The sequence below is a fragment of the Fukomys damarensis genome, unplaced genomic scaffold (genome assembly GCF_012274545.1).
Source record: "Fukomys damarensis isolate Sample0158 unplaced genomic scaffold, DMR_v1.0_HiC HiC_scaffold_25, whole genome shotgun sequence".
NCBI lineage: Eukaryota > Metazoa > Chordata > Mammalia > Rodentia > Bathyergidae > Fukomys > Fukomys damarensis.
The window spans coordinates 13070621-13097378 of NW_022900937.1; the positions used below are offsets into that span (position 1 = coordinate 13070621).

Consider the following 26758-nt stretch of genomic DNA (forward strand, 5'->3'; position numbering starts at 1 on the left):
CGCAGAGCTCCGCCCCGCCCGGGGCGCACGGAAAGTTACTGCTGCTAACGTGGCAGGAACGGCGCAGAGCCGGGGCTGCCAAGGGCTGGGATCCGCGCCTGGCTGCGTCTTGCTCGCGGGCCGGGCTCTGGGAGAGTCTGGTCTGTGCTTGTCCCCCGCACAGCTCCAGACTCCTACAGCTGTCGCAGTGTTGGGGGGCAGAGAGAGGAGAAAAAAGTTAGAGGGACCAGAGAGGCTAGCAGAGCTGAGGGCCCACGCACCACCTACGCCTGCTGAGATGCTCCTAAAAAAAAAAAAAGTACATCATTTCACCCCTGAGTTGTGTCTTTGAGCTTTCCGCCGGTGGATTTTTTTAAAAAAGCCCTCTTCATCAAGTCTAATTCATCAGAACCTTCCGTTTGCCCCTATGAAGGAGCATTTTTCAACAAACACCCTCTAAGCACCCCTTATCTGTCAACTACCCAAGCAGGCCGGGCAGCGCCCCGGAGAGCCACACAGTCAAGGGTGGGGACAGAGTGAATCGCAGCTGCGCCACAGGGACAGGGGAGGGCTGAACTGGCGTTGCACACAGGGCTGCAGGAGGAGGAGAAGGAGGAGGGGAGGAGGGCGGGCTCCTGCAGGCCTGCAGGGGGGTCTTGTGAGAGCTCTGCTTTGAAGAATGGCTCAGGCGAGGGGTCACCAAGTGAACAGGTGGCCTAATTAGGCTGTGATGTACATTTATTATCTTTGTCCCACACCTATTTTTTCAAGGGAGGCTTTAAAAATACAGAAGAGACTGCAGGCTAGAGAATAGAAGAATTGTATCAACACCATGTTCCCTGACTATGATCATTGTGCTATGGGATAGGAGAGAAAGACTGTGTTCTTAGGAAATCCACACTGAAAGGGGGTGCGGGAATGGTGCCTTTCACACAGTACCCGTGTGTGTGTGTGTGTGTGTGTGTGTGTGTGTGTGTGTGTGTCCGTGTGTGTGTGTGTGTGTGTGTGTGTGTGTGTGTGTGTGTGTGTGTGATGTCCACTTAATAGTGTATGAATGTGTGCACTTCCAGGCACACATATGTGTGTATATACATACACATGGAGAAAAGAGAATGAGAAAGGACAGAAGTAAATGGTAACAATTGGGAATGTGGATAAAGGTTATACAAGCTATTCGTGCTACACTTGCACTTTTCCCAGAAGTTGGAAATTATATTAATGCAAAAATTCACTACAAATAATACTGCAAACATTTTAACAAGATTGTTTAAAGTACAAAAACTACTAAGTCAGTTTTAAAAAATACCCAGATGCTATTTCTTTTTTTACCATTATCCTGAAAAGCATCAGCAAAATACCCACACTATAATTTGGTTGGAAGGATACAGCCACTCACATAGGCACTTAGAGCCTGAGGACAACACATCTTCTGGGCACTTCCTCCCCCCACGCTTCAGATTTACGGATGGGGTGAGAAGGTCAGGAGAGCAATGAAGCGCATACCAGGTGGATCTGCAAAACCCGAGGGCTCCCAGGGATCCAGAGGAAGAGGCTTCGCCCAGGGACATACAGGATCTGGGATCCATCAGACAATTCTGCTGTGCTTGCTCATGATGCACCTTATTCACCCTTTATGTACTTATTTATATAACACTGGGAATCGAGCCCAGGGCCTTTGCACTGAGCTACATCCTCAGGCCCCTCCACTCCTTTTCTTAAATTTTTGAGACAAGGTCTTGCTAAATCGCTAAGTCACACAGGCTGGGCTCGAACTTGAGATCCTCCTGACTCAGCTTGGTAGAGTGTTGGGATTACAGGTGTGTATCCTATGCCTGGCTCTTGTGATACATTTTTAAAGTCAGAAAGGAAAATTTAAAAACTACAGTAGCAGCTGATATCCACCAAGTACTTAACGTAATCCAGGCATTTTGCTAACTGTTTAAGAAAGAGATCTTATTGATTCCTCCAACAGCCCTGTGAGGTGGGCACTATTAATATGACCATTTCTCAGATGAAGGAACTAAAGCCCAATCAGTCAACGGTGGGTTTTGGATGTATGCACACACAGCCAGAGCATGGGCTCCTGCCCACAAAACTATGTGGCTTTAGGGGCATGAGGACAAAGAATTTGAAAGGGCACAGAGCCAGGGATGAAAGCAGTAAGATTAGTTGGAGCAGCAGGACTGCAGCAATGTTTACTTTCATTTTGATGTCCAGATTCATTTGTATAATAAATAGTTTTTTAAAAATCCAACCTACCGTTTGATCATTCCTGACCTAGTACTTATACTCTGAGACATGTGTAACATGGAATCTTTGTCACTAAATAAATTATAGTTTCTCAGTGACTTGGTTTTGTATCTGAAATATGAGATGATGTTTGCTAACATGTTCCCACTGAAATTCTTGCTCTACAGTTAGAATTTTGTGTTTATACGTTAGGATATGGAGGGCCTGGAGACTGGGGCGGGGTGGCAGGAAAGGGTGGGGAGGAATAGGGTGAGATGAGGATAAAAAAAGTTCTATAAGGATAATTTCCTACCAGGGGAATCAAACTTTCTACACAAGGCTGGGGTTTCTAGTCATCAGATGTATGTATATTCCCCATTGGAGGGCAACATTGGGTTTGAATTAGGTTTTAATTTTTTCTTCTCTTTCTTTCTTTTTTTCCCCTACCCTTCCTTCCTCCTTTCCTTTTTTTCCTTCCTGCTTTTACTGGGCCACTGGAAATAATGCTTTATTTATACATCTTCTCAAATAGAAAAGACCCAGACTAGAGAGAATTAAGGGGTTCAAAGGCCAAGAAGAATCTTTTCTATTCGCTGCTTATATACACAGAGACAAATTTTCACTGGAAACGTATCCACAAAAGGTGGCAGTTTTGAGGTAACCAAAGTGGCATGCTATGATGGGCAGGCATGGTGCTGCTTAGTCTCCCATTTTTCTTGGTCACCTGTCACATGGTGTGGATGTAAAACAGGGCTTTCATTTCTGTGTCTCATCTGTAATGTTTAAAGATGTTTTTGCCAGAGCCAAAGGAACTCTGCTTGAATGCGGTCAAGTGCTTTGAGATCTCAGTCAAAGAAGCCCTGCAAATACTGAGCACTACTGAATATTATCAATGGTTTGGAAAACTTAGCCAAGCAATGGGTCCAGGCACACTGACAGAAGCAATTGCTTAATTGATTAAAAGACCCTCTACTTTGGGATGTGGAGGGTTTACTAAAAACACTTCCCAACAACTACTTTTTTCCTCTTGCAAATTAAAACCAACAAAGACTAAAACCTATAGCAATATAGAAAAGAAACAATGAAAGCCTTTAAAATCCAGCAGAAAGAGAAAGACATATATTTTGCAGTCTCTAGTATCATTAAAAATGCACTTGCCCATTATTCCAACTATCCCATATCGAAGAATATAACATGTATGTCTTGCCTGCACAGATGCAGAACAGGAGAGGCTATGAGATATTTACTGCTGCTCTGTTTGGGTTTGCAAAGCCTGGATACTTCTGGTGTACCCAGGAATATCACACAGTAGTTAAAAAGCAAAAGGCAGTTCTATTTGGTGGTTTTTTTCTGGTACTGTAGATCAAACACGGGCCCTTGCACTTGCAAGGCAGGTGGCAGATCCATTGAGCCAAATCCCCAGCCCAGAAAAGGTAGTTCTAAACCAACTGCTACAGGGTGATCTCTAAAGATGCAGTGCTAAATGAAAGAAATCAAGATGGAGAACAGCATGCACCGACAAATATGTGTATTTGTACATATATGCCTGAATGCTTCGTGCTCAGATATTTGTAGAGTGGATTTCTGGAAGGCTGCATAAGACATTAGCATCTGTGGCTAAGGGATGGGGCTAAGCTTTTTCATACCCTTGTTTACCTTTGGAAGAACATATCACATGTTTATGTGCCCTCTTCAAAAAATAAATAATGCTAATGCACGTGGAGACTCTGATGGAACAACAGAAAAAACAGAAGTACCTTGTAAAGGTTTCTGGAGATAAAGGAGGACTAGATGTGTCTTCGGTTTCCACGTTCCCCCTTCCTGAGCATTTATTCAGTTTTCCTGTTCCTGCTCCAAGGGGAGCCCGGGAAGTGCCAGGAATGCCCTGCCTGCAGCACCCAGTACCACGCCTGCCTCTCTCTTCCTGGTTCCCCACAGCTCCAGTTAGATGGGTCGGCCTGCTGCCACTATGAGCCAGTCTTCCCCAAAGCAGGAAAGCCCGGAGCCTACCACACGTTGCCACTCGTGTGAATATCCAGGGCCTCCCATACCCTAATGGCAGAGAAAATCAGGGCCAAGGCTCCCAAAGGCTAGCGGTCTACGATTCTCTGCCTATTTGCCGCTCCTCTGACTGGTGATCATTTTGGAATCTTTTTCTTTTGTTGTCTGTGAAGAAGACTCACCAGGCTTGGGGGGAGGTTATTTCGAAAATACAGAGCAATGTGCATAATAGAGTTCCCTTGAGAACTTAATAAGAAGAGTAAAATCATCTCAAAAATAACAGGACTAGAACACTTTGGCGTCTAGGACTGTGCCAAGTGCTCTGAGAGGATTTTCTCATTTGAACTCCACCACTGACCTGCCAGACCATCATGGTTAGGACCCCAGTTTTCTAGGCTATTTAGGTTGGTAGAGGTCACGGGTGCCACAAAGTGGTTGGGGACCCGTGCAATAGGATCTGGAGAATCTGCTGTTTTCTTGGTCTGGCCTGTTCAGGACCCACTGGACTCACTCAAGGCTTTGCTTCCTCGTAACATCGGCTTCCACACAGGGCCTTGGGACCCTCTGCTACCTCCAGGTCCCCTCCGAACCTCTCCAGACCTCCTGCTCAGACTTTCACTAGCGAGGCTGGATTGAGCATCCCTTTGTCATCGGTCACCTTGGCCGCCACATGGAAGGTTGCCATTTTGCTTTACTTATCTTTGGCCAAAGGCTAATCTAATCGTCCTCATGGGCTGAGTCCGATACTGACAACCGATTCTAACCCAGGCACTGGGGACAGAGCAGTCAACCGATCACGACACTTACTCACAATGTGCCTTTCTTCCAGCCCTTTCATCAGCAGCTGTGGGTGTGGCAGATACTCTGGCCTGTCCAGTTCAGAGATGGTGACCTGGGATCAACCACTGAGCTCTTCCCTCAGTCCCCAAGTCATCAGCCCAGTGGATCCCTGCATCTGGGCCATCTATTTCCAGGAAAAGAGGCTGGCTGTGGACTCCAGGGAGATAGATGGCATAGCACAGGACCCCTGCACCAGGTCGGGAAAATGTCCTGGTGGGTTTTCTCTGAGGGCCTGGGCATTGCCTGATGTGGCAGTGAGGTCCTGGCCAGAACATGGCCAGCCCTCTCTATCTGCTGGCTCTGCACCTGTGGACTCAACTGATAACCGAAAATATTTGAAAACAAATTACATGCGTACCTATACAGACTTGTCTCTTGTCATTATCCTCAAACAATCTTGGCATAGTATTTATTAGGCACCATAGTAATTATGTGAAGTAACAGATATGCTAAAGTAATATGAAAGTGAATTTAGTATATAGGATAATGCACATATGCTGTACACAAATACTGCACATTATACATAAGTGACTCACCTTGAATTTTGGTATCCTGAGGGGGCAGGGGGCAGTCCTGGAACCACTTCCCTGTGGGTATCAAGGAAGGACTGTAATGAGGTCTCTAACTGTTCTACCATCATTGTTCAGTGCATACCCAAGGTGAGCTCCTCCCTTTTTTTTTCTTCTCCTCATTGAATGCTAAATTAACTGAATATATTCTGAGCCTTATCATGACCTTTTCTAAGCTCAAATTAACATTTTTCTAAGTTTGTCTTCCACATTCTACAAACTCCTATCAATCCTCCAACACCCAGCTCCAGGTATTGTCCATCTCATCTCAGTGAATCCTTCTCTAGGGAAACCATGCTCTGCTTTGGACTACTTGTCTGCCTGTCCATTCCTATTGTGGTCTTTATCATAATGTACTGCTAGAGCTTAGATGCGTCTTTCCTTTATTGGATTATAAGCTTATAGAAGGCAGTGAACATGTCTTCATAATTGATATGCTTATATTTAACTTAAAATAACTATTTTAGGACAATTTTACATGTACTGAAACATTGTAAAAATAGTACAGGGCATTCCCATACATTTTACAGTCTCGTTAACATCTTGTTTTACTACGGAACACTAGCTGCAACTAAGGAATCAATATTGGTACATTGCTATTAACTAAACTTCACATTTTTATTTGGATTTCACTAGTTTTTTTTTTTTAAACTCAATCTCTCTGTCCTAGGATGCCACCCAGTTCCAATTATATTCACTTATCATGGCTCCTTAGCCTCCTCTGGGCTGTGACAGGTTCTCCAACTTTAGTTTTGATGACTATGACAGTTCTGAGGCATACTGGTCAGGTATGTTGTAGAATGTTCTTCAATCTATAGGCCAGGGATTTAGCTCAGTGGTTCCGCTGCCTGCCTTGCAAGCGCAAGGACCTTAGTTCAATCCCTGGTACCAAAAAAAAAAAAAAAAAAGTGGTTGAAGAATGTTCCTCAATCTGAGTTTGTCTGGTGTTTTCTTATGGTTAGACCTGAGTTTATTTTTAAACACTGGCACTGAGCTAAACACCTAGCATGAACCATCCAGCCTAGATAAGACACTTGATGAATGCATACTGAGGGTACAAGTGTTTCTTCAGCACCTTCTACATAAAGACAAGCCTGACTGGTGCCCTTGGTAGGTGAAGTATGAAATTCAAGCCCTGTAAAGCTCTTCTACACTGCTGAATAACAGAAGATGGTGGGCCACCAAGTGCCAACCCAGAAGCCCCAGCAAATGACCAGCAGCCACAGCTTAGGAGGTGGATTAATCAGTGTGAGCAGGTGAAGTTAGCAGCATCTACATGAAAGGAGGCTCTGGAAAGCAGGGAGCAAAGAGAAGTTCCTTTTCAGTTCTCAATCACACTGAACTCTTTCCTGAACTCAGGGTCTGCTCACCTGTGGAGAACAAAGCCTGGAAGCCATTGACCAACCCCTTCGCACACGGATTTTTCTCATTCTTGAAGTCTTGGCCTGTAGGTCACCTTGGGAACTTCCATTATTTTAAATAGACTCCAGCAGTGACTCTTATAGAGCCCTATCTGTTTACTTCCAAAATTCTGTCAACATTTGAAATGACAGATTCTTCCCTTCTTTCCTGTCTGTCTCACCAGTGTCTGAACTCTTTGAGGGCAAGTACTACACTTGTTATTCACCATGGCAGAGGGCATGCTCAAAGTTATTTTGTAGAGCCAATGAATGAGCTGCTGTTGGATGAGATGGAGAAGACATACGAGAGCCACAAGAGATGTGATCACCGCTGTAAGAGACACCAAAATGGCGCAAGAGTGAACTGGGTAGGCAGATGGGACGCAGCAGGTCATCAGACTGATCACAATGGAGTTAGGTCATCCCAGATGGGATGGCATAACCTGGGCAAAGGCCAGTTATGTACTAGGTGTAGGCCGCACAGAGGTACAGGCCCTCTACTAAATCTTCATCTTGGGATGGCCAACAAGGGTTCACAGGACAAAAAAGGGGATTAGGAAGAGTGGGTGATCATGGAGGGGCAGGGGTCATGGGTGTGACTGCAGAAATGACCACTAGGATGTACCCCAAGAATAACAATGACACAAACCCATGAGGAAAAATGGCACTTTCATAACTCCTCAGGGATAGCAAACAAAATGAAAGATCTATGATTTTTCTATGGGATTTAGTATTAGAAAAGCACAGTCGCAGCCCAACGACACACAGAAAACAGCCCTCATGAGCTACATGCTCAGAATGGCAAGGATCCCTTAGAGATCTCCCGTCTTGTCTGTGAAACTTTCTCCACAGTTAGGAAGGGCAAAATCAGGGGATACGCTGCCTACCTTGGAAGGCACACAAACATTGTCATATCCCCATTCAGGGTCAAATGGTCAGCAAAAAGAGAAGAATTTCTCCCAGTTTGGGCTGGCAGTAGCTCAGTGGAAAAGGGGCTAGAAAGCATAGAAAAAAAAAAAAATCTCGAGTCCTGAGTGTGATTTAGTAACAAAAAAAGTGACGCGTTTTATCTCTGAATACCCACGTAAGTAATCACTCAGTTGACACTAAGTATTTTCTTTCCAACCAAAGGAACAGCTTTGAAAGAGAATGTTAACAATGACCGGCCGGCTCCTGGAGGGCCGTGCACTGACCAACCAAGCAAGCTTCCGCTTCCTCCGGCAAGGTGGGGGATGGCAGTGGAAGGCACAGAGAAAGGCTGCACTTCTGTACGCGGAGGTCAGAGCAAGAGCAAGGAGGGGGTTGTTCTTTCAGATCCGCAGCTGCTGAAGCCCCGGGAGGGGTGGGGTTGAGTCCTGCTCAGCGGATTCGTGTGTAACTCTGGAGTTCCTGCTCTCCTCTGAACCTCCTAGGGGCTAATGTAAGGGCCCAATACTTGAGAAGGTCCAGTCCCCTCACTTGCAAGGGACGGAGAATGACCTGCCCGATGTCACCCTAGAGATGACATTTGGGCCCGGCTGAGACTTCCTTCTCACAGTCTTAAACATCTGAGGACATTGTGAGTGGCTGGTTACCAGACCAGCTCTGAGGTCACGTTTTGATTTTCACTCCCATTTATTGGAATCTCTGCCCCTTACTCAACACCACTTCTGTGATAACCTTGAGGCGGTTATAGACTCTATAGATTTTAAAGTCCTTCACACATCTATTCCTACTTCCCCACCCACCTGCAGCTAATACCGTATCGATTTGTTTCCCTAACAGAAAACTGGTGTGCACTTTATAGATGAAAAGTAGTTTCCCTACAAATATTACCAGAGAGGTCACTTACGCTCTTAAGAGTTTCACGATGATTTTCCTTGTAGCGAAGGCACAGAATCCTGCACACGCCAGACAGGGTGGCAAAAAACTTGTGGCACTTTAAACTTTGTATTAGTTTTACATCAGAGGGAAAAACAAAGCAGAGAGTAAGTGCGTTGGCCACGTGCCGAGTACGGCCAAGGGCGGCACAGCACAGGATGCTGGCTCTCTTCCCCACTTACCACCCACGAGCACTCAGCTCCTGAAGTTCCGTGTAGGTAGAGTCAAACTTCTGGGCTGTACCTGAAGGGCCCGCTCACAGGTGGGCAGTGGAGAAGGGCAGGGTTTGCGTATAAACACTGGTTATCAGCACACGGACAAGGTAAGCCCACGCGGAACAAGTTAATTTGTTTTACACTTACTTGGGTACCACTGAAGGTTGTTATACATTTATAAGAACCCAGGGATCTAAATATTTCACATTTAGACAAGAAAACTAGACAACATACAGATAACCTAAAGACTTTCTTTCATGAATAGCTGTTTACGTGCAGCGGCTACTTTAGTTCACATTTCACTATCTATGCATTTTCCAAAGGGCCAAAGAGCCTTGGCTATAAAATAAAGAATTCCTGGTTAAATCTGAATTTCAAATGAACAACAAAACAGTTTTAGTATGAGTGTGTTGCAGATCTTGCAGAGCACAAACTTTTAGTCACTTAAGTGAAACTGAATCCATTCACTAGGCAATTTATTCTTCAGATTATTTTTTGCCTTGTTTCTTTTTTTTTTCTTTGACCTTTCAGCGGCTTAATTTTAGGAGCTTTATTAGAGGATGGAGAGAAATATAACTCAAGAACATGGGGTGTCCTACTTATCACTAGCTGAGGTACAAGTTTTGTATTGGGCTGGAAAATGGCGATTATCTCCGTTTCCCCTCCTGCCATACAGACAGAATTAGCTAGTGCAGAGTTTGGACTTAGCAGACCAGTAACCAAAACCAAAACAAAAAAACCAACACTGAAATTGTGAGACCAATGTTCCCTTTCCAAATTTAAATTTGGCTAAAAGACAATGTAGCTACCATTAATTCATGAAAGAAACATTTCCACACCCCCAAAGGAGAGAGGATTCAGTCTGAGAAGAAAGAACAACATCTCTTACATAAAATGGATTGTTTTACAATGTGTGGCCCTCATGTTTTGCGAAAGCTTCACTCTAGTTTGGTGCTCTCTCTGGATACTGAGAATACCCAGACCAAGATGCACCCGTGAAACAATTACATAGGCTCCAGCCAGGAGGGGAAACACAGGCTTTGGCCAGGAGCACCATTCAGTAAAGAGAACGTGAACACCAGCTAGTATGAATTCTGATGACCTCCAATTAATACTTCATTTAGGAATTTTATTTCTGAGATGCGTTATTATTTGGGTGGAAGCTTCCTGTGAAACCAGGAAGGCTTCCCTCAACACTTTTCTAAATGTCCTTTGCAAGTACAGGCTCATCTCTGAATTCTTCCTTTCTGGCTCTATACCATGAATGCTTCTGAAACTGGATAATACGACACTGAACTCAAATAGCCCTCTCCTGAGAGAGTTCAGAGGTGTTTGAAAGTACAGGTAATTAAGCCTCCTGTGAGCTGGCAGAATGTGTGACCCCACTGGAGAAGAAGAGCTGGGCAGGTGCCCAAAGCAGGTGCAGTTGGTAGCGGTGCTTTGAGACCAAGTTCCCAAGTTCAGGTTTTCTGTTACTTTTCCACTGTCCATGAGGGAAAACTGTGGTACGAGAAGGGCGGGTTGCTGGAATTGCTGAGTAAGGAATAGAAGCCACAACTAAAATCAATTGCCCAACCCAAGTTTAAAGAGTAGTTTCTTCTATGCTCCTCTAAGCTGAGAAACATACATAAAGTCGTTTTTATTAGGGAAATACATCCTTAAACAGGTCTGCACTTCACTTTCATATGGCACAGAGAGACTTAAAAGTATTATTTACCAATGATTCCCAAATATTCTTTCTCCTCGTAGCTATCAAGCTAGAAACCGAGTGTCCTTTTTTCAAGAGCTCTTTGAAGCAAAGAATGGACTTCTCAAAATATGTATAATACTGAAGTTACATGTTTGTACATGCTTTAAACATACAAAATAGAGGGCCGGGGATTTAGCTTAGTGGCACCATGCCTGCTTTGCAAACACAAGGTCCTGCGTTTGATCCCTGGCATTGGAAGAAAATAAGAAGAAAAGTATGAAAAAGAATCCCAGCTTTTCACAAAAATAATCTCTAAGTTAAGGCACGAGGAGTGAAGCCTCCTCCTCTATATGATGTTTGCTGTAATGACAGAATTTTAAAATAATTTTAATAGTTTCTCAGTCTTAAAATAAAAAACAAGGATACAAAATGTCCATGCCCATTAAAAAGTCACAGCCACTTGGACTTTAGGGAGGCCATGAAAAGTCACCTAATACAAGTCCTCTACCTCACTCACCCTCAGTGGCCCAAGAAATTCAGGCCCTCTCAGTTCCTACTGATATGTGTCTTCTAGGAGAAGCATCGCTATCTAGTAGTAGTAGTAATAACAATAATAATAATAATAATACAACTTTCAAAATCCTAGCTCTTCTGTAAAACCCAAAGCTCACCTCCCTCAGCACTTGGTAAGAATCAGCTTCTTTGGGCCAGGGATTTAGCTCAGAGGTTCTTTCACCTACCTCCAAGCGCAAGGTCCCATGTTCGATCCCCAGTACCAACAAAATAAAACAAAGACCCCAAAACACAAAAACACCTAAAATCAGCTTTACTTTCACCTCTGTGTCTTTGTTGTTTGCCATACTCAGTCTCATCTTCTTTGTCTCCTCTTCCTCCTCCTCCTCCTCCCCCTCTCAACTGAATAGGACGGGGCCTTTGGCTTTGATTCTCACACATTTTGCAGAAAGTCATCTCTTGTTCCAGGTACCTGATAAACATCTAACTCATTTCTTGCTGTTCTAGGTGATTAACATTTTGTTGAGCTATTCCGGAGCCCTTCAGATACCATTTACCTCCCACACAACAAGTAAGCTAATGAAACCCAGAGGCCCGCCTGGCCCTCCATCTCCCTTTAATGGGTTTTGTCACCCTGGCCACCACTACCACCACCATGACTCTGCACACCTTCTGCTGCCTCAGGGCATGGAGCAGAATGCAAATGATGATGCAATTTAAGTATGGCTGTTAGGTTATGCTGGTCCCATGAATTTCTCTTCCTAACTATCAAACTTGAGGATCATGTGCTATTTTTGCTTCGTTTTAGTGGAAAGAATATTAAACCTTAGGGTGATGGTGAGCATATTGCTGAATTATATGTTTTAGCCCAAGCAGAATAAATTAGATTTTTTTTTTTTTTTTTTTTTTTTTGGTGGGGAGAAGGGAGAAAAAGGAGGAGCAAGGAATCTAAAGAAATTTAGATTTAAAAAGCTCGACTTTCCTAGTTCCCGAGTTCTACGTATTTAAAAAATAGTGATACTTAAGAATAATTAAATTATAGGCTGTTGTAATTTTTCATAAGGTATTTCTTGCCAGACATATTCAAAAATGCATATGCTTGGATTTTAGGTGCATTCATTTCCAATGAGTGAAAATATGCTTTCTGCCATCAGAAAGAAACTACGAGACCTAAGGGAAAGGCACACTTATTTTCGTAGTTCACCTTAGGTACACACAATTATCACAATCATCATAGGGAATTTGTACCTGTACGTGATGGAGGCTTCTACACGAGAATGCTTCACTGTGGGGTGGAAATGAATCAGGGCTGTGGGTCCTCTGCTTCCTTAGAAGCAGAAACATATTCCAAATCGTTACAGGAAATGAATCAGACAAACTACACTGTATGTGTGGTTTATTTCAACCAACAACAACAACAAAAAACAACACAAACATCACCTGCTGGTCTTAGCTGAGAAGCACCCTCCCTCAGCCGGCTCATGGGTTGTCCCTGGCCAGGCTGTCCACGCCCAGGGGGCCTGACCAGTCTCTGACCCTTCCTCCGCAGGGCCGGCCCTCCCGGTGGTGGCGGCCTCAAGGGAGTCTGCACCGGAAAAGCCTCTGTTTCCAAACCCTGAACGCTTTCTTTGCTCATCTCGCCAGTGAACCCCTCGAGGAAGCCCTCCCTGTGCACATCCAGCAGTGTTCTGCCTTCTAGAAGAGCGTGAAGGAGGACAGGGAGGCGGACCCCGGCCTAGCAGGGACCTAACCTCCACTCCCATCTCCCTCAGATTGGGGTTCTCCTCTTCAGGCTTAGAAGGGTAGGGGAGTCCTACTGTCTCACCACTCCTGGAAAGAGGTGCTCAGTCTCCTGCCTTGTAGGTTGTGAGGTGTGGAGAAAGGAAGAAAAAAGGAGGATCTATACCTCAACGAGGGGAAGAGGAGAAAGCAGCTGCCTCCCCCATAGTTAGCAAGTTGCCCGCCCTTCTCAGTGAACTGTCCGACAGCTGGTAGTGAGGCTGGGTGAGTAGCACCCCAGTGCCCCCAATGCAAGGAGGACTCAGTCCAAGGCTGCTGAGGAAAAGACGCCAACCCCTGGCTCTTTTCTATTACCATACTCGTTTGATTTTTCTTTTTAAACGATTCTGAAAAAATAATACATGTTCGTGGTCGATAATTTGGAATTTAGAGGTAAAAAGAAACAAGTAAAATATTATCAAATCATATTATCACAGTCAAATACAACTCCTACTAACTTGCAGTATTTTTCCTTTATCTTCACATAACTCAGAATCTTCTCGATATATAATTTTACATACTGTTTTTTGCTCAGTTGAAGTGCTATCTCAGGTCTTTTCATCCTTTAAATATTTTAAGGGCAGTATAATTTTCCTTCATGTGAAATATATTGTACTATTTCTTCATATGACTGTATTACAATTTTTCTAGGAGTGGACAATTATGGTGCTTATAATTTTAGCCATTATAAATAATACTTCAATAAACATTATTTTTTGTGCATCCATCTTGGCATTTCAAATTGTTCGTTAGAATAATCTACTAGAAACAGAGTTACTAGATCAAAGAATATCCTCATTTTTCAGTTTTTTTTTTTTTTTTTTTTTTTTTTTTTTTTTTTTTTTTTTTGTACCAAGGATCGAACTTGGGACCTTGTGCTTGTGAGACAGGCAGTGGCACCACTGAGCTAAATCCCATTTTAATATATACAACATTACCAGGAAAGTTATATCAATTTATCTTACTACAGCTTATGAATATCTTCCTGTAGTTCTGACCACATCGATCATGACATTTAAAAATCATTGCTATTTTGTTAGATCCCTGGTATTTAACTTTGGATTCACTAGTAAGGCTGCATATTATTCAGACTAATTAATGTTTTGCATTTTCCCTTCAGTGAATTGTCAGCTCATCACCTGTACCTATTTTTCATTGATTTATAGTAACACATTATATATTAAGGTTATTAATTTTGTGTGTGCCTATATTACTTGAAATATAGCTTCTTACCAGTTTGCTTTTCTGTCCTCTGATTATTTACTTATGGCACTTAGGACTGAACCCAGGGCCTTCAAACTGAGGTACATCTCCAGCCCTACAAAAATGTGTTTTACTTGAAGACAGGGTCTTGCTAGGTCACTACATTTCCCAGCCTGGGCTTGAAGTTGTGATTCTCCTGCTTTGGACTTCCGGAGTCCGGGGATGACAGGCGTGCACCACCTCACCTGGCTCTCTGATTTTTTCCCCCAGGGTTTGGTACTGAAATCATTGATTCTTTATGCCAGGTGAGCACTCCACCACTGATCTGTTCATAGCCCCTTTCCTTTGATCTTAGACGCATTTATCTATTTCATGCAGAAAATTCATACTTCCTTATATCCCACTTTATTGACTATTTAATCCCACCGCTTTAAAGAACAGTATAGGAGCTCTGCACTAGCTACATATGCAGGAAGACACTTTTCTAGTTATTTAATTTTCCAAAAATGTTATACCTTTAGTCCATAAAACTTAAGGTATAATATGGTACAGAAAAATGTATTGTTCTCTGATGAGCTAAAATTATCATGGTGACTTTCAGAGTCTTTATCCTTCACAGCCTGTAGATTTTTTCTACACATGTAAACTTTTGTTTGGGAGTTTCTCTCAGAATTGTATTGATCCTTGTGCAGATTCTTTCAGTTTCTCCAAGCCTCATCTTTTCCCTTTTTTTTTTCTAGAAGTTTTTTTTTTTTTTTTTCTTAAAGCTATTCTTATACTGGTTTCTTTCAACTTAAAACGGGCCCAAGATGACATTTCAGAAGACTGTCTAAATTCACTGGAGAAAGAATCTTTACCTTTAAAGTTTTAGGTCTCGAGTGGAAATCATACAGGATTAGCTGTCGTGTCTATGAAGGACGGGGCTCCTGCTAGGACATGGGACATCAGAAAGGACTTTCCTGGTGTCCTGACATTTGTAGAACAGTAATAGAAAGAAGAAGAAGAATTAGGAATCTTTCGGTTCATCGTAAGAAAAGATTTCCAGAGAGGAGATTGAAACATTTAACTTTAAAAGATCTTTGCTGCTTTGACTTCCAGGGCACTGGTAAAGGATCAACCTATGAATCTGTATTAAACCGCTGGAAACTGTCACAAAACAGAAAACAAGAGGAAGCCTGAATTTCAGTGATTTTGTTAGAGTCCTACGAAGTGTGGCTGAATGATCCTGTTTTTAAGGCATGTTAACAGTCAGTGTTTCAGGACAATGAGATTATAAATGACTTTTTTCTTCCTTTTTAATTGTATTTTCATTTTTAAAAAAAATCACCCACAATTTTTTTCTTAATAATAGTTTGTGAATTAACTTCTGGAATACAGTGTTTGAAGCTCTTGTTGCAAGAAGCGCAGTGTCACAATGGTGGATTTTCAATTCTTCTACTCTTAGCTTAGGACACAGCAATGCAAAGCTCATCTCATGGGAAGCGATTTTGTGAAAATGAGATAGGACATTTCTAATCCAAGTGCTTTTCCTTAGAATAAGATTTAACCCAAAATGGGGTTGGGCACTGATGAAAGTAGGAAAAAAAGACTACTTTTTAAAATTGCTTTTTTGTTATTGTTAGTTTTTTGTTTTTTTGTTTTTTTTTGGTACCGGGGATCAAACTCGGGACCTTGCACTTGTGAAGCAGGTGGCAGAAGCACTGAGCTAAATCCCCAGCACAATGGTAAATTTACCCCAATGGTAAATTCGGCAACATTTTACCATCATGAACATTCTCATTTTTTCTTTAATTTCTAGAAAACTCTCATTTTTTTCTTTCACGGTCACTACCTTCTTCTTCTTCTTCTTTTTTTTTTCTGGTTCTTCCTAATTGCTCAGCTTTTTATGAGTAGGTCACCCTCTCTGGCAGACCAGCGGTGGGAAGGGGCAGGGTCATGGCCCATGTACTGTTTCTGCTCCAGGGTAGCTTGAGAAAGCTGAACTGCGCCTCCTGCTCAAATTAGCCACTTCAGGAATAAGGGATGGGCAGCCTCCCAGGCGGTCATTTTGTCCGAGTAAGCACTTGAGAACCTGCGGCAATTTTCCCACCCCTTACCCCAGCCGGCAAGTTTATCTTTGCCGTCAAATCCTAAGCCGCCCTATGTATCTCCCATCCAGGCTGCATTGAAAAGAAATAAAAGCCAACTACCAAGCATGTCAATTAAATACATAAACAACGAAGTCATAGTCCATTTCCCCCTTAAATCTTTCACCCTTGAATTCTTTCCTCAGAATAACACTTAAAATTCATCAAAGCACCACCAGCACCGAGGCTCTTCATTTGGAGGCTCCTACGGTTTGGGGACGAGGTCTCCAGCGGGTGCCCCTGGAACAGACGCAAACCTCCTCCCACTCAGGGACTGTCAGGGCCAATGTACCTTTCAGGAGACTGCCTGTGAGATTTTGAACATTGGAACTGTAAAAAAGATTGAGCTGGACAGATCCTCGCCGCCACTTTTTCTGCTAAATATAGCGAAGCTGTCATGGGTTGGAGGGCGATTTCCAGCCAGGGCTCGCTCTGCAGGCAGGGAGGTGGGCCCTGGGCCTCCTGTCTGGGCCGAAGTGGCCCTGGCCAGGAGGCCCCAGACTGAGGTTTCCAGAAGGCAGCAAAGGGGAGAGAAGGGTAACAGGAGGAGTTTTTGTTCTGATTAAGTAGGATGACATGTTGGATCTGCTGTCGATGGTGTTATTTGCTTACGAGCTCCTTACAGCAGTAACTCAGAGGAAAGGGCAGCCGGATGGAGCCGGACCCCAGCAGTCTCTGCTCAGGGCCACTCCTCGGTCACAACTTTGGGAAACAACATGGAGCTGTGGCAAGTGGCTAGAAGAATCCCAGCACTCGGGAGGCTGAGGCAGGAGGATTCTGTGAGTTCAAGTTCAGCCTGACTACATAGTTACTTACCTTTGTTCAGCCGGAACATCCATACATGTGAGACGCAGGTAGAACACTCTTCCCTCATGTCAGCCTTAGGGTCACTATTAGGGTTAAAGCACACAGCACCCCAAGTGCTCAGTGTATGGTGACACCTCTCCCACTTCTTTCAGCCGAGGCGTCGAAGCCTGCAGATTCCAAATACTCTGTCTTAGCAACTTCTGTTGGTTCTCCTTCCAGAATCTACCTGGCATCGAACAGCTCTTCTCTCTTTACACCGCTATCGTGCCAACACCTGCCAGTGACACCTAACTAGTGTCCCTCCTCTATTCCTTCCACACATCAGGAGAGAAGGCATTCTAAAACACACAAATCACATCATGCCATCTCCCCCAAAAGTTCCCCAGTGGCTTTTACTGCATGGAGAATAAAAGCCTAACCTCGCCTCAGCCTTCAGAGGTGCAGGAGATCTGCTTATCTGCTATTGCTGTGCTCTTTTCACACGTTTCCCCAGGTATACTGGCCTTCTTGGGCTCCAACAGTGCAACCAACTTTTTTTTTTCAGCCTCAGGGCCTTTGTATAGCACTTGGCACTACACAGGAAGTTAACTTCAGTATTGTGTATCTATTTATTTTCTGTTCACCCTTCAGAATACAAGCACTAGGAAAGAAGGGAATCTTTTTCCATCCCTGAATAAGCTTGGAACAAGGCTGCATGCAGAGTTGGCACTTCAAAAGTATTGGTAAATGAATTACAAATAAATATGTAAAATGGGGCAATAAAATCATCCTGAAAGTTGGCAACTAGATTGGAAATCTGTTTTGTTTCCTTCTTTTTTAATTCTGTGAGTCCTTGAACATAATACTGCATCTCAGCATAATTTTAAAGAAATGCAGCTGGAAAGTTTTCAAATGTTCAACATGTGGTAATTTGGGTTAAGTGTACCAAGTCAAAATATTTCAAGTATCAGCTCTACCACAGAGATAAGAAGACTTAAACGTTTGTGGGCACCCTCTGTTTCTTTCTTTTTTCTCTGATTTTTGGACACGGGGTCTCACTGTGTAGCCCAGGCTGGCCTTGGGCTCACAGCGATCCTCCTGCCTCAGCCTCCCCAGTACTGGGATTACAGGGGGGTGCTCCACCACGTCTGCTTAGGCGTCCTTCGAAACCACTTACAGTCTGTGTTTTAGCAGCAGATGCATCTTTGGAGCAATGCTGTTCACAGTTCGCCTAGCACGCCCTTCTTCACGGGCCTGGATAAGAACACGTGGGTCAGGTGAGACCCTGCGCGTGCGCTGTGGAGAACCCTTCCCTGCCCTGGGCCGTGCGCTGTGGGAACTCTTCTGGGCTGTGCTCTACATTGGCTGCAGTCCAGGGAAGGAAGTAGGAGCTCTGCGAGGAGAACGAATAGAAGCAAACTCCTTCTAGGGGAGGTGACTGGGAAGGATGGCTCATGGACGAATACGTGCTTCTCCTTTTAACACATCCTACCTCATCTGCTCTCTGCAGAAAATGTCCTACGTTTATGAACTCAAGAAGAGACAGATTCTGGGCTGGTGCATGGGACACATCCAGAACCAAGTGGCAGGGCAGATTATGGCTCCATAAACGGGGCAGGAAGGCCTGGCTTTGTACCTAAGTAAAGTGATTCCCGGAAACAGAACCGGCAGGCGCCACCTCTGGGTGTTCTGAGCTCAGGCAAGACAACCACAAGCTGGCGATCTCCTTCCTACAGGGATGCCTTTGACTGCAGATGGATGGCGCACGCACTCCTGGAAAGCTGTCCCTGAGATCGCTTCATGCATTCCGGCCTGGCCAGCAGGGCCCCATGTTATACGACCGGCACCACACAGCGTGTTTTCTAATATGTATTGTGTGGAATACGATCAATCTGTTAGTGACATGCACAGGAAAACTTTGATTTCAAAAGTAAACCTAGAGCCGGGCATGGTGGTACACACTTATCATCCCAGCACTCAGGAGGCTGAGGCAGGAGGATCGCTGCAAGTTCGAAGCCAGCCTGAGTTTAAGACCAGCCTGGACTACATAGTGAGACTCTACTTAACCCCCACCCCCAAAGAAAATGTTAACCTAGAATCTCAGACCCCTGACTTTGTACTCGGACCCAAGGGAAGTTACTGGTTTTTTTCCCCACCTGAATAGATTTCTTATCTGGAAAGTGACACAGGACTCAAGTAATCCCAGGTTCAGGGATAGAAGATGTGGCTGCAGAGTTTATAGGTTGCTCACAAGTCTTTCCGGTCTCCAGCCTGAAAGCTGTGCTACCCCCTGCCTCTGTTTTCCAGGAGACCGGCTGGAAGCTCTGGGCCGAGGCTGACCCTCCTCAGCCTGACTCCCCACCAAGTCTCCTCCCTCAGTTTTTCATTAGAATTCCTCAGAGCCTCTGAATGCTTTGCAGGAAAATGAGCCCATTTTATTTTTGGAACCCAGAGAGGGAGCCTTGGGAGGGGGGAGGTTATTGTGTTGCTTTTAGCAGCTAAACAAAAAGGTGTGAAATCATTTGCTGGCTGCTCTAAGATGAGAAAGAAATAAATAAAAAAACTGAGAAGGAAGGTTCAGGACAGTGTGTGGCAACTTGGACTCCGCCTGGTGACAGGGGCTTCTGTGAGACTTATTAGTAACCCAAGCAGCTTCTGGAACGGCTGCAGTTTTCTCACCTTCCCCGGAAGTTACTAGAATAGCACAGAAGCCGCTGGGAATTTTTTATTTTTAAATGATTCATTTTGTAATACTATTTCCATGTTACCTTAAAAAAGGATTAGGGAAGAGACTAGGGCTAGTTTGAGAAAGTTCTTTATAACTCTTACTAATACCTGAGCATGATGGTACATGCTTGAAACCCCAGCACTCTGGAAGGCTGAGGCAGGAGGGTCCACAAGTTCGAGGCCAGCGCGGGCAACTTAGCAGCTTAGTGAGACCCTGCCTCAACATTAAAAAACGGGTGGGGTGGGAGGCTGCAGATACAGCGCTCAGTGCAGAGACCCTGCATTCAATCTTCCATGCTGAAACAAACAAAGTCCTTAGAACATTCCTGTGCAGTGAGTGAGAGAAAGAACTGGGATTGCTTCTGTGGACAGGTGTAAGTCTTGAACACAGGCCTTCCAGAATTTAAACAAAGATCTGAGCAAGGAGGCACTGTGTGAAACTTGAGGTTTTCATCTTTCCCTGGTGACAGTCACTGGAGGCCGCTTCCTGCTTGGGGGACAGAGGGCCACAGACACTGCTCGGAGGAACATCGTATTTTGTGATGTCTCTATTGGCAGGACAATTTTACTTCCAATTGGCATCTTTGATTTAGTTTTTTTTTTTTTTTATAATTACGAAAAATTTTAAACTGCCAAAGAACATCCTGATTGGCCAGATTCTGTAATTGTGTACATCTAAGGCAATCTACTTGATTTCTTTTAAAAAGTAACGAAATGCTACGGTTGGGTCCCTCCTCTTCCCAGGCTTCTGTCTGCCTCATTGTGAAGAGGAAAGGGGGCCTGGAAGCTGGCATGAGACCTGCCGTGCCGGCCACCGAGGTGCCCCTGACTGCACAGCCACTCGGCTTGGTGAACGTGAGCTCCGAGTATTTAGTTGCTTGGCTTCAGGACTTGGGGGCTGCCTTATTTATAGAGGCCGAATCTCTTTTTATTCAGCACTCAAAGTCCAAACTTCACAATACTGAAATGGCAGGACAGGGCAGACCCTCCGAAAGCTGCAGTCACTGGAGCCGAGGACTGAATCCGCAGAACACCTCACATCGATCTCCCCCGACGGCCAGGGGTTCGACTCCCTGCCTAGGTATGGGGAGTCTCAGATCGACAAATGGCCACGAAATCCCCCAGAACGGCAAGTTTCTCTTCAGGGAGGAGCTGTCTACTGAGGAAAATCCTGTGCATATTGGCAACTTTGAGGTCGTAGGTGGTAGAAACCAAGAAACAAGGGAGCTGGGCTTTTTCAGGGCAAGTAGAGGACAAAGGAAGGGATGGGGGGAAAATAGTAGGAATCACAGGGTGGGAAGGAGGGGAGAGAAAAGCGAGTGAGGACAAAGGCGCTGTGGGGCTCGACAGGGCCCTGTGCGCCAGGAAAACACTAAAAACAACCACCGTGGCTGATTTCACCAGCAGACGCGTGTACATACATAGGTGTGAACACCCCCACACGCCACGCACCTTCCACTCAACAAGCCAAAACAAATCGGGGAGGAGCAGCAATTCAGCACCCTAAGGAACCATGAAAATGCAGCCCCGGGCACCTGCCCTTGTGCTCCCACATCTAGGGATTCTATGAAGTCCCAATGGATCCTGGACCTCCCAGTGGCTTGGGAAAGTGCATTAAGGGACACCTTGTAGGGGGCAGAGAGTGCCGACTTCACAGCCAGGTGTGGAGCTTGTGCCACAGTTTTACACCGCAGGCTTTAGAGAGCATCATGGGACTATGGAGGTGGATCCCGAAGACGTCATCAGACTTCTGCGACAGCTGCCCCTGTGCTCTCCCACTGTGTTTCTAGCTCGCAGACTTCTACCCTTCTTCTATGCTTCTGTTTCAATGTCACCTTGTCCACCGGCTTTCCCTGACCTCCCACAGAGGGTCACTTTCCTCTTCTATGCTTCTCATGTGCACGGACATCTCTGTCACAGCGCAACTCACACTGTGTCACACAGTTTCGGTTCAACAAAGAAGACTTCATGGTGTCACCTCTGAATTCCTGCTGCCCAGCAAAGACATCTGTCATTTTCGCCACACAACACCTGGGCATGTGGGCAACAAAAGGAAACTGAACAGCCCGATGCCCTGCCTCAGAAAGAGTGACCGCTCCAAAATGGCGGCACCACTGCCCCCTCCCCCAGTCATGGCGTGACTGATTGTCATGTGTTTGTTCCTGCTTTGAATAAAGACTCATTGCCCCCCAGAAGGGAAAGAAATGGAGTAGTCATTTGTTTATTTAGTCCTTGGGCCAAGACCCAGAGTGACAAGGCTGGATTGCACACGAGGCGTGGGCCTCAGAAACTTGAGAGCCTTACCTGGCCTGGCCTGTCTGGCTCGTATGCTTGGGCAAGTCACATAGCTCCTCGGGGACTCTGTTTCCTCACCCAGAGGTAATGACTGGCTTCACAGGGTGGCTACAGAGCTTAATTAAGGATTGAGAAGGAGGCACAAAACACAAAGTGCTGCACGCACGCAAAGATTTTCTTCCATATTTACCTTTGAGAGCAGGAACCTGTCAGCAGAAAGTGCTTAGGACCTGGCAGAAGAGTCTAACGAAAATTGGAGAAACATCACTGGCTGGTCTCTTCCTAAAATGATTCACTTGGTTTCTACTGGGAGTGGACCTTGGAATTGTTCCTTTTATTCTAGAATGTTCTGGGGCACTCACTGCTAACTTTCTGTGCGTGGCTTGCTAACTCTGGGCTTAGTTTCCTTGACCTTGAGGATTTTATTTGTGTATTGTCTGGTGGTTCCTTTATGCTTAGATTCACTGCGATGGCTTAAGTTTTGCTCTCAGATCCCGTACTGCGAACCATATGAGATTATAAGTGAAGTTCAGGGTAGTTCTCTGAGCTGGGAAAGACAAAGACTTGGGAGTCCCCAACTCTGTCTGGCTTCATGGGTCCCCCTTTCTTTGGAGTGATCAGAAAGATCTTTGGCAGATCCAGTGAGCATCTCCATTGCTAGTTGTTTGCTGAGTGAATGGAGAAAACAGACCCGCCTTCTGAGTCCTGCAGCAAGAGGAGAAGGTGGGACTGAGGAAAACAGACCCAAACGGTGGGTTGAGTTACACTTTCAAAAGCCTTCTTATTACCTTTACAGGGTTAATCAGAGAGGTTGGCCCTGCAATAGGCACATTCAAGGACCGAAAGTGTTCAGAAGGGGGAGGGAGCCCACCTCTTTTGTGCTAGCTTTGAGTCTCAGTCACACCAGTGCCGTCCACCTCAGAAACGGCGCATGCAGGAAGACAGAAAGACACACAGAGCTTGCCCACCATTTCCACAGAGCCTGCTGGGCACCTCAGTGGCCTGACTAAGAAATCACCCTCTGCCCACTGTCACCAGCCTTGCAACGGATGGACTCAGGCCCCAGAGATTGGGCGAGAAGGAGGAGGAGGAGGGGGCGGAGGAATAAGACAGCGGTTGTGGTTGTTGGATCAGGCGGCTGTAGTAGGTGTGGCACCACCTCGGTTTACACAGGAGGACGAAGAGCACAGGCTAAAGGGCAGGAGATGAAGCTGCCACGGAGAGGGGAGGAGGGCGGAGTAGCACGCCGGGCTCACTTCAGTGTGTAGGGGACCCGGAGGGGCCTTCCTACCATGGCCCTGAGGATGGGACAGATAGCTCGGACAACCTGATAGCCAACAAGCCATGTTTGGCATGAGCAGGACATGATAGGCATCAACGTTATATTCACCTTGGATGTAGTGATAGTACATTTATCTGAAATGTTGGAACCAGAAGTGTTTTGGATTTGATTTTGGAATACTGAATATGTATAATGAGATATTTGGGGGGATGAGACTCAAACCTAACACAAAATGTATTTGCTTTTCATATATACCTTGTGCACATACCCTAAAGGTCATTTTGTACAGTATTTTTAGTGTGCCTGCATTTGTTACCTCAACCTGTCACAGGAAGTCAGGTTTGGGATATTACACAGCGGGTGGCCTCATATTGGGGCTCAAAATGTTTCGCATGTCGGCAATTCAGGTTTCGGGATGAGGAATCCTCCATCTGTATCAATTCTACACTGCATTTAAAAAGCACTTCAGGAAAATGGAGCAATAATTTTGCAACTCTACCTGGGGTACTCACAGATCATTTTCCTAGGAGACTGCGGCTAAGAAAACGTTAACAGATTTTTTTTTTTTTTTCCCAAAGCAAAGCATTATCACTGGTCGCCTGCAAGCCCAGGGTAAAATCCTCTGTCGAAGTAGAACTATAAAAAAAAAATCTGCATGCTATAGATTCAACAGAGAAACCAGCAAACAACAGAGAGTGACAAAAACAGTGTGTTCTGAGAGGTGCAGATATGCTGAAACATGTCTGTCATGTAATCTGATCTTAGCCATCCTTTGGAAAGCAGCCTTTCTGCGAAGAGGACTTAACATCACCGCATCTCGGGAAGGCTGTGAGTTTCTAACGGGGCTTTTATCAGGTTTGGTGACGGAAGCAAGAAACACCATGGAAATACCATTTTTATCCCAGGCACTTTAGGCCTTTTTAGGCAGCAGAGGGAACATGCTCTCAGCGACTCCCAGAGTATTTTATATCCAATAGACGGTGGAAGGGGAAACAGAGCAAGGTGATTCCAACACATACCACCCGGATTAACCACCCAGCTGGTAAAAGGGCGCAAATGAATCGCTAGCGATGAAAGAGGTTTCTCAATCCACAACCCACTCCCAGCTCAATTCACATCACAGGTGCACTTGGCCACGAGGCACTGGAAATCTCAGAAGCACATCCGGCTGCCAAGTTCAAGTTGCCATGACTCTGAACATAGTATAACATTCCCACTCCAAGCCAGCGCCCGTAACCCCTGCGGCCTTTCCGCCAAAGGCCCATCTCCGTCCCGCTCTGACTCACATGCACTGGCTAGAATCACGGAGCAGGTGAAGGACTTAAGTGTCACTAGGTTGGTTTCTAGTTGCTTCCAGGAAACAAAAAATCCATGGCATAGAAGACGGTTGCTACTGACCCTGGGCATTCTCCCCTGTGTTCACAAGCCACAGAGAGGCCATCCAGCCAACGCTCTCCTAGCTTTCAGTGCCGTCCCCCCTACTTCGAGGGACCTTGAGACAAACAGCAACCCCGGGGGATTAGAATTTTAGACCCAAAACACAGAATGAAATACTCTACGTGTATGGGAGACTCTGCCAAGCACTTCAGCCCTGCCCTGCCACCTTCTGACTCTCCCAAATTCAGAACATTCTGTTTTAGGAGTTGTCAGTCAGCCCCATGCCCTGTTCTGGTTTTATGATGTTGATACCCATCTACGAGAAAGGAAGCCAAAAGGAAGAACTCATTCCCTTTGTTACCTGTATAAAACACCACATTGCTCCTGACTGCCCACCCCGCCTTCCTCGCTTTTTCCCTGGCCTTTCCTCCCTGTTTTTTTTTTTTTTGAGGGGTGTGTATTAAGTTTGGATGAAACATCCATAGAAGCTGGATAAACACAGATATACCATGAGTATTAAAATAACAAATCATGCTAATTACCAACGGCCCCTAAAAAGAACGGAGCAGCAGGCTCACCTTGATGTGGCCTCAACCTTTACCAATTGAAAGCTCAAAATGTTGTCATTCTTGCACAGTCACTTAGGTTGACATTTCCCCCTCCGTGTGATCAAATCTCCAGTGTAAAAATAAATCTGGAAACTTTCTGTTCACACATTTCTGGGTAGGTGCACCAGCAGGTAATCACAATCTCTAGGGTCCCAAGAGTTAGCAGAACTTTATCTTGATGATGAAATGGCCTTTAGAAGTGGGTATCACTGGGTTCAGGATGCGAAGATGATTACTGAGAAACAGAGAAACCAACAGCCATACACTCAGAGGCCATAAAAAAAAAAAAAGTTGAGCTACCACAAAACAAACAAATATTCAGCTTCGTTTCAGGAAGCAGAGAGAGAGAGAGAGAGAGAGAGAGAGAGAGGAGATCAAACAAATCTTTGTCTATTGAAGCTGCTGGAGCACACTTATGCTTTCTGGGGCCTCAGCTCCTATTTATGCTACTGGCTTTGGCTTTTATAGATCGACCTCAGGAGGGCATTCCAACTTCAGCTTCCTCAGAGTCTCAGAAAGGAGGCCTGAAAACCCTTCTGAGGTTGAGGGAGGGGAAAATACTCACATTTGAATTTATTTCCAAACGTGATTCAAACTGCTGCTTTGCCCTTGAGCTGAGGCTATCTCAGGAACTGGGGAGAAGAATTCCACAGCAGGAGGGCAGGGAGCCTTCTCAGGGTGTGAGCAGCTCTGGGAGCTCAAAAGCAGGAGAAAGAGTTGATTTGTGGAGCCTCCAGGAAGGCTTGCTCAGCGGGGGAGCTTGCTATTTCCTGTGGGTCCTTGGGAAGGACAATTTGGTGCAAGGTTAAATTTAATCTTTTCTTTTCCTTTCCTCTAAAGTTCCTTCTTTCCTTCCTTCCTTCCTTCCTTCCTTTCTTCCTTCCTTGCTTTCTTGCTTTCTTTCACACAGTCTCACTATGTAGTTATGTAGTTCAGGCTGCCCTTGGACTCACTATACAGCTCAGGCTAGCCTTACACTTGCAGCAATCCTCCTGCCTCAGCCTCCTGAGTGCTGGGATTTTCAAGCAAATTCTCTTTCAGGCCGAAGAGGGAAGTATGTCAAAAATAGACTAGTTTCATAAAGCAATTTACTTTTCAAATCTTAGAATCATTCATACTCGTAACAGTGTTTTGGTTGAAATTTTTATCCTTATTTGATGGGTTAGAAAACTGAAGCTCACTGATTATATAACGAGTCCCAAATTACAGTGCAAAGGAACTACACAGAAAAGCTAAGATTTGAACTTGGGCCTTTCTGCCTCTAGTGCCTGGGTTCTTT

General features: G+C 45.0%; 1 protein-coding gene across 2 annotated transcripts in view; it reads right to left on the bottom strand.

Moving 5' to 3' along the window:
• The window catches only part of Rora (RAR related orphan receptor A), a 165645-nt gene that overhangs the window by 114273 nt on the left and 24614 nt on the right, over positions 1–26758 (bottom strand). Inside the window, exon 1 of one of the 2 annotated variants that reach the window (XM_010641228.1) lies at positions 17221–17293. The exons of the other annotated variant lie outside the window; for it this stretch is intronic. Coding sequence (XP_010639530.1) covers positions 17221–17278 — 58 coding nt within the window. The 5' untranslated portion in view covers positions 17279–17293. Of the gene's footprint in view, positions 1–17220; positions 17294–26758 lie in introns of those variants that run through there. 2 annotated transcript variants of the gene reach the window in all.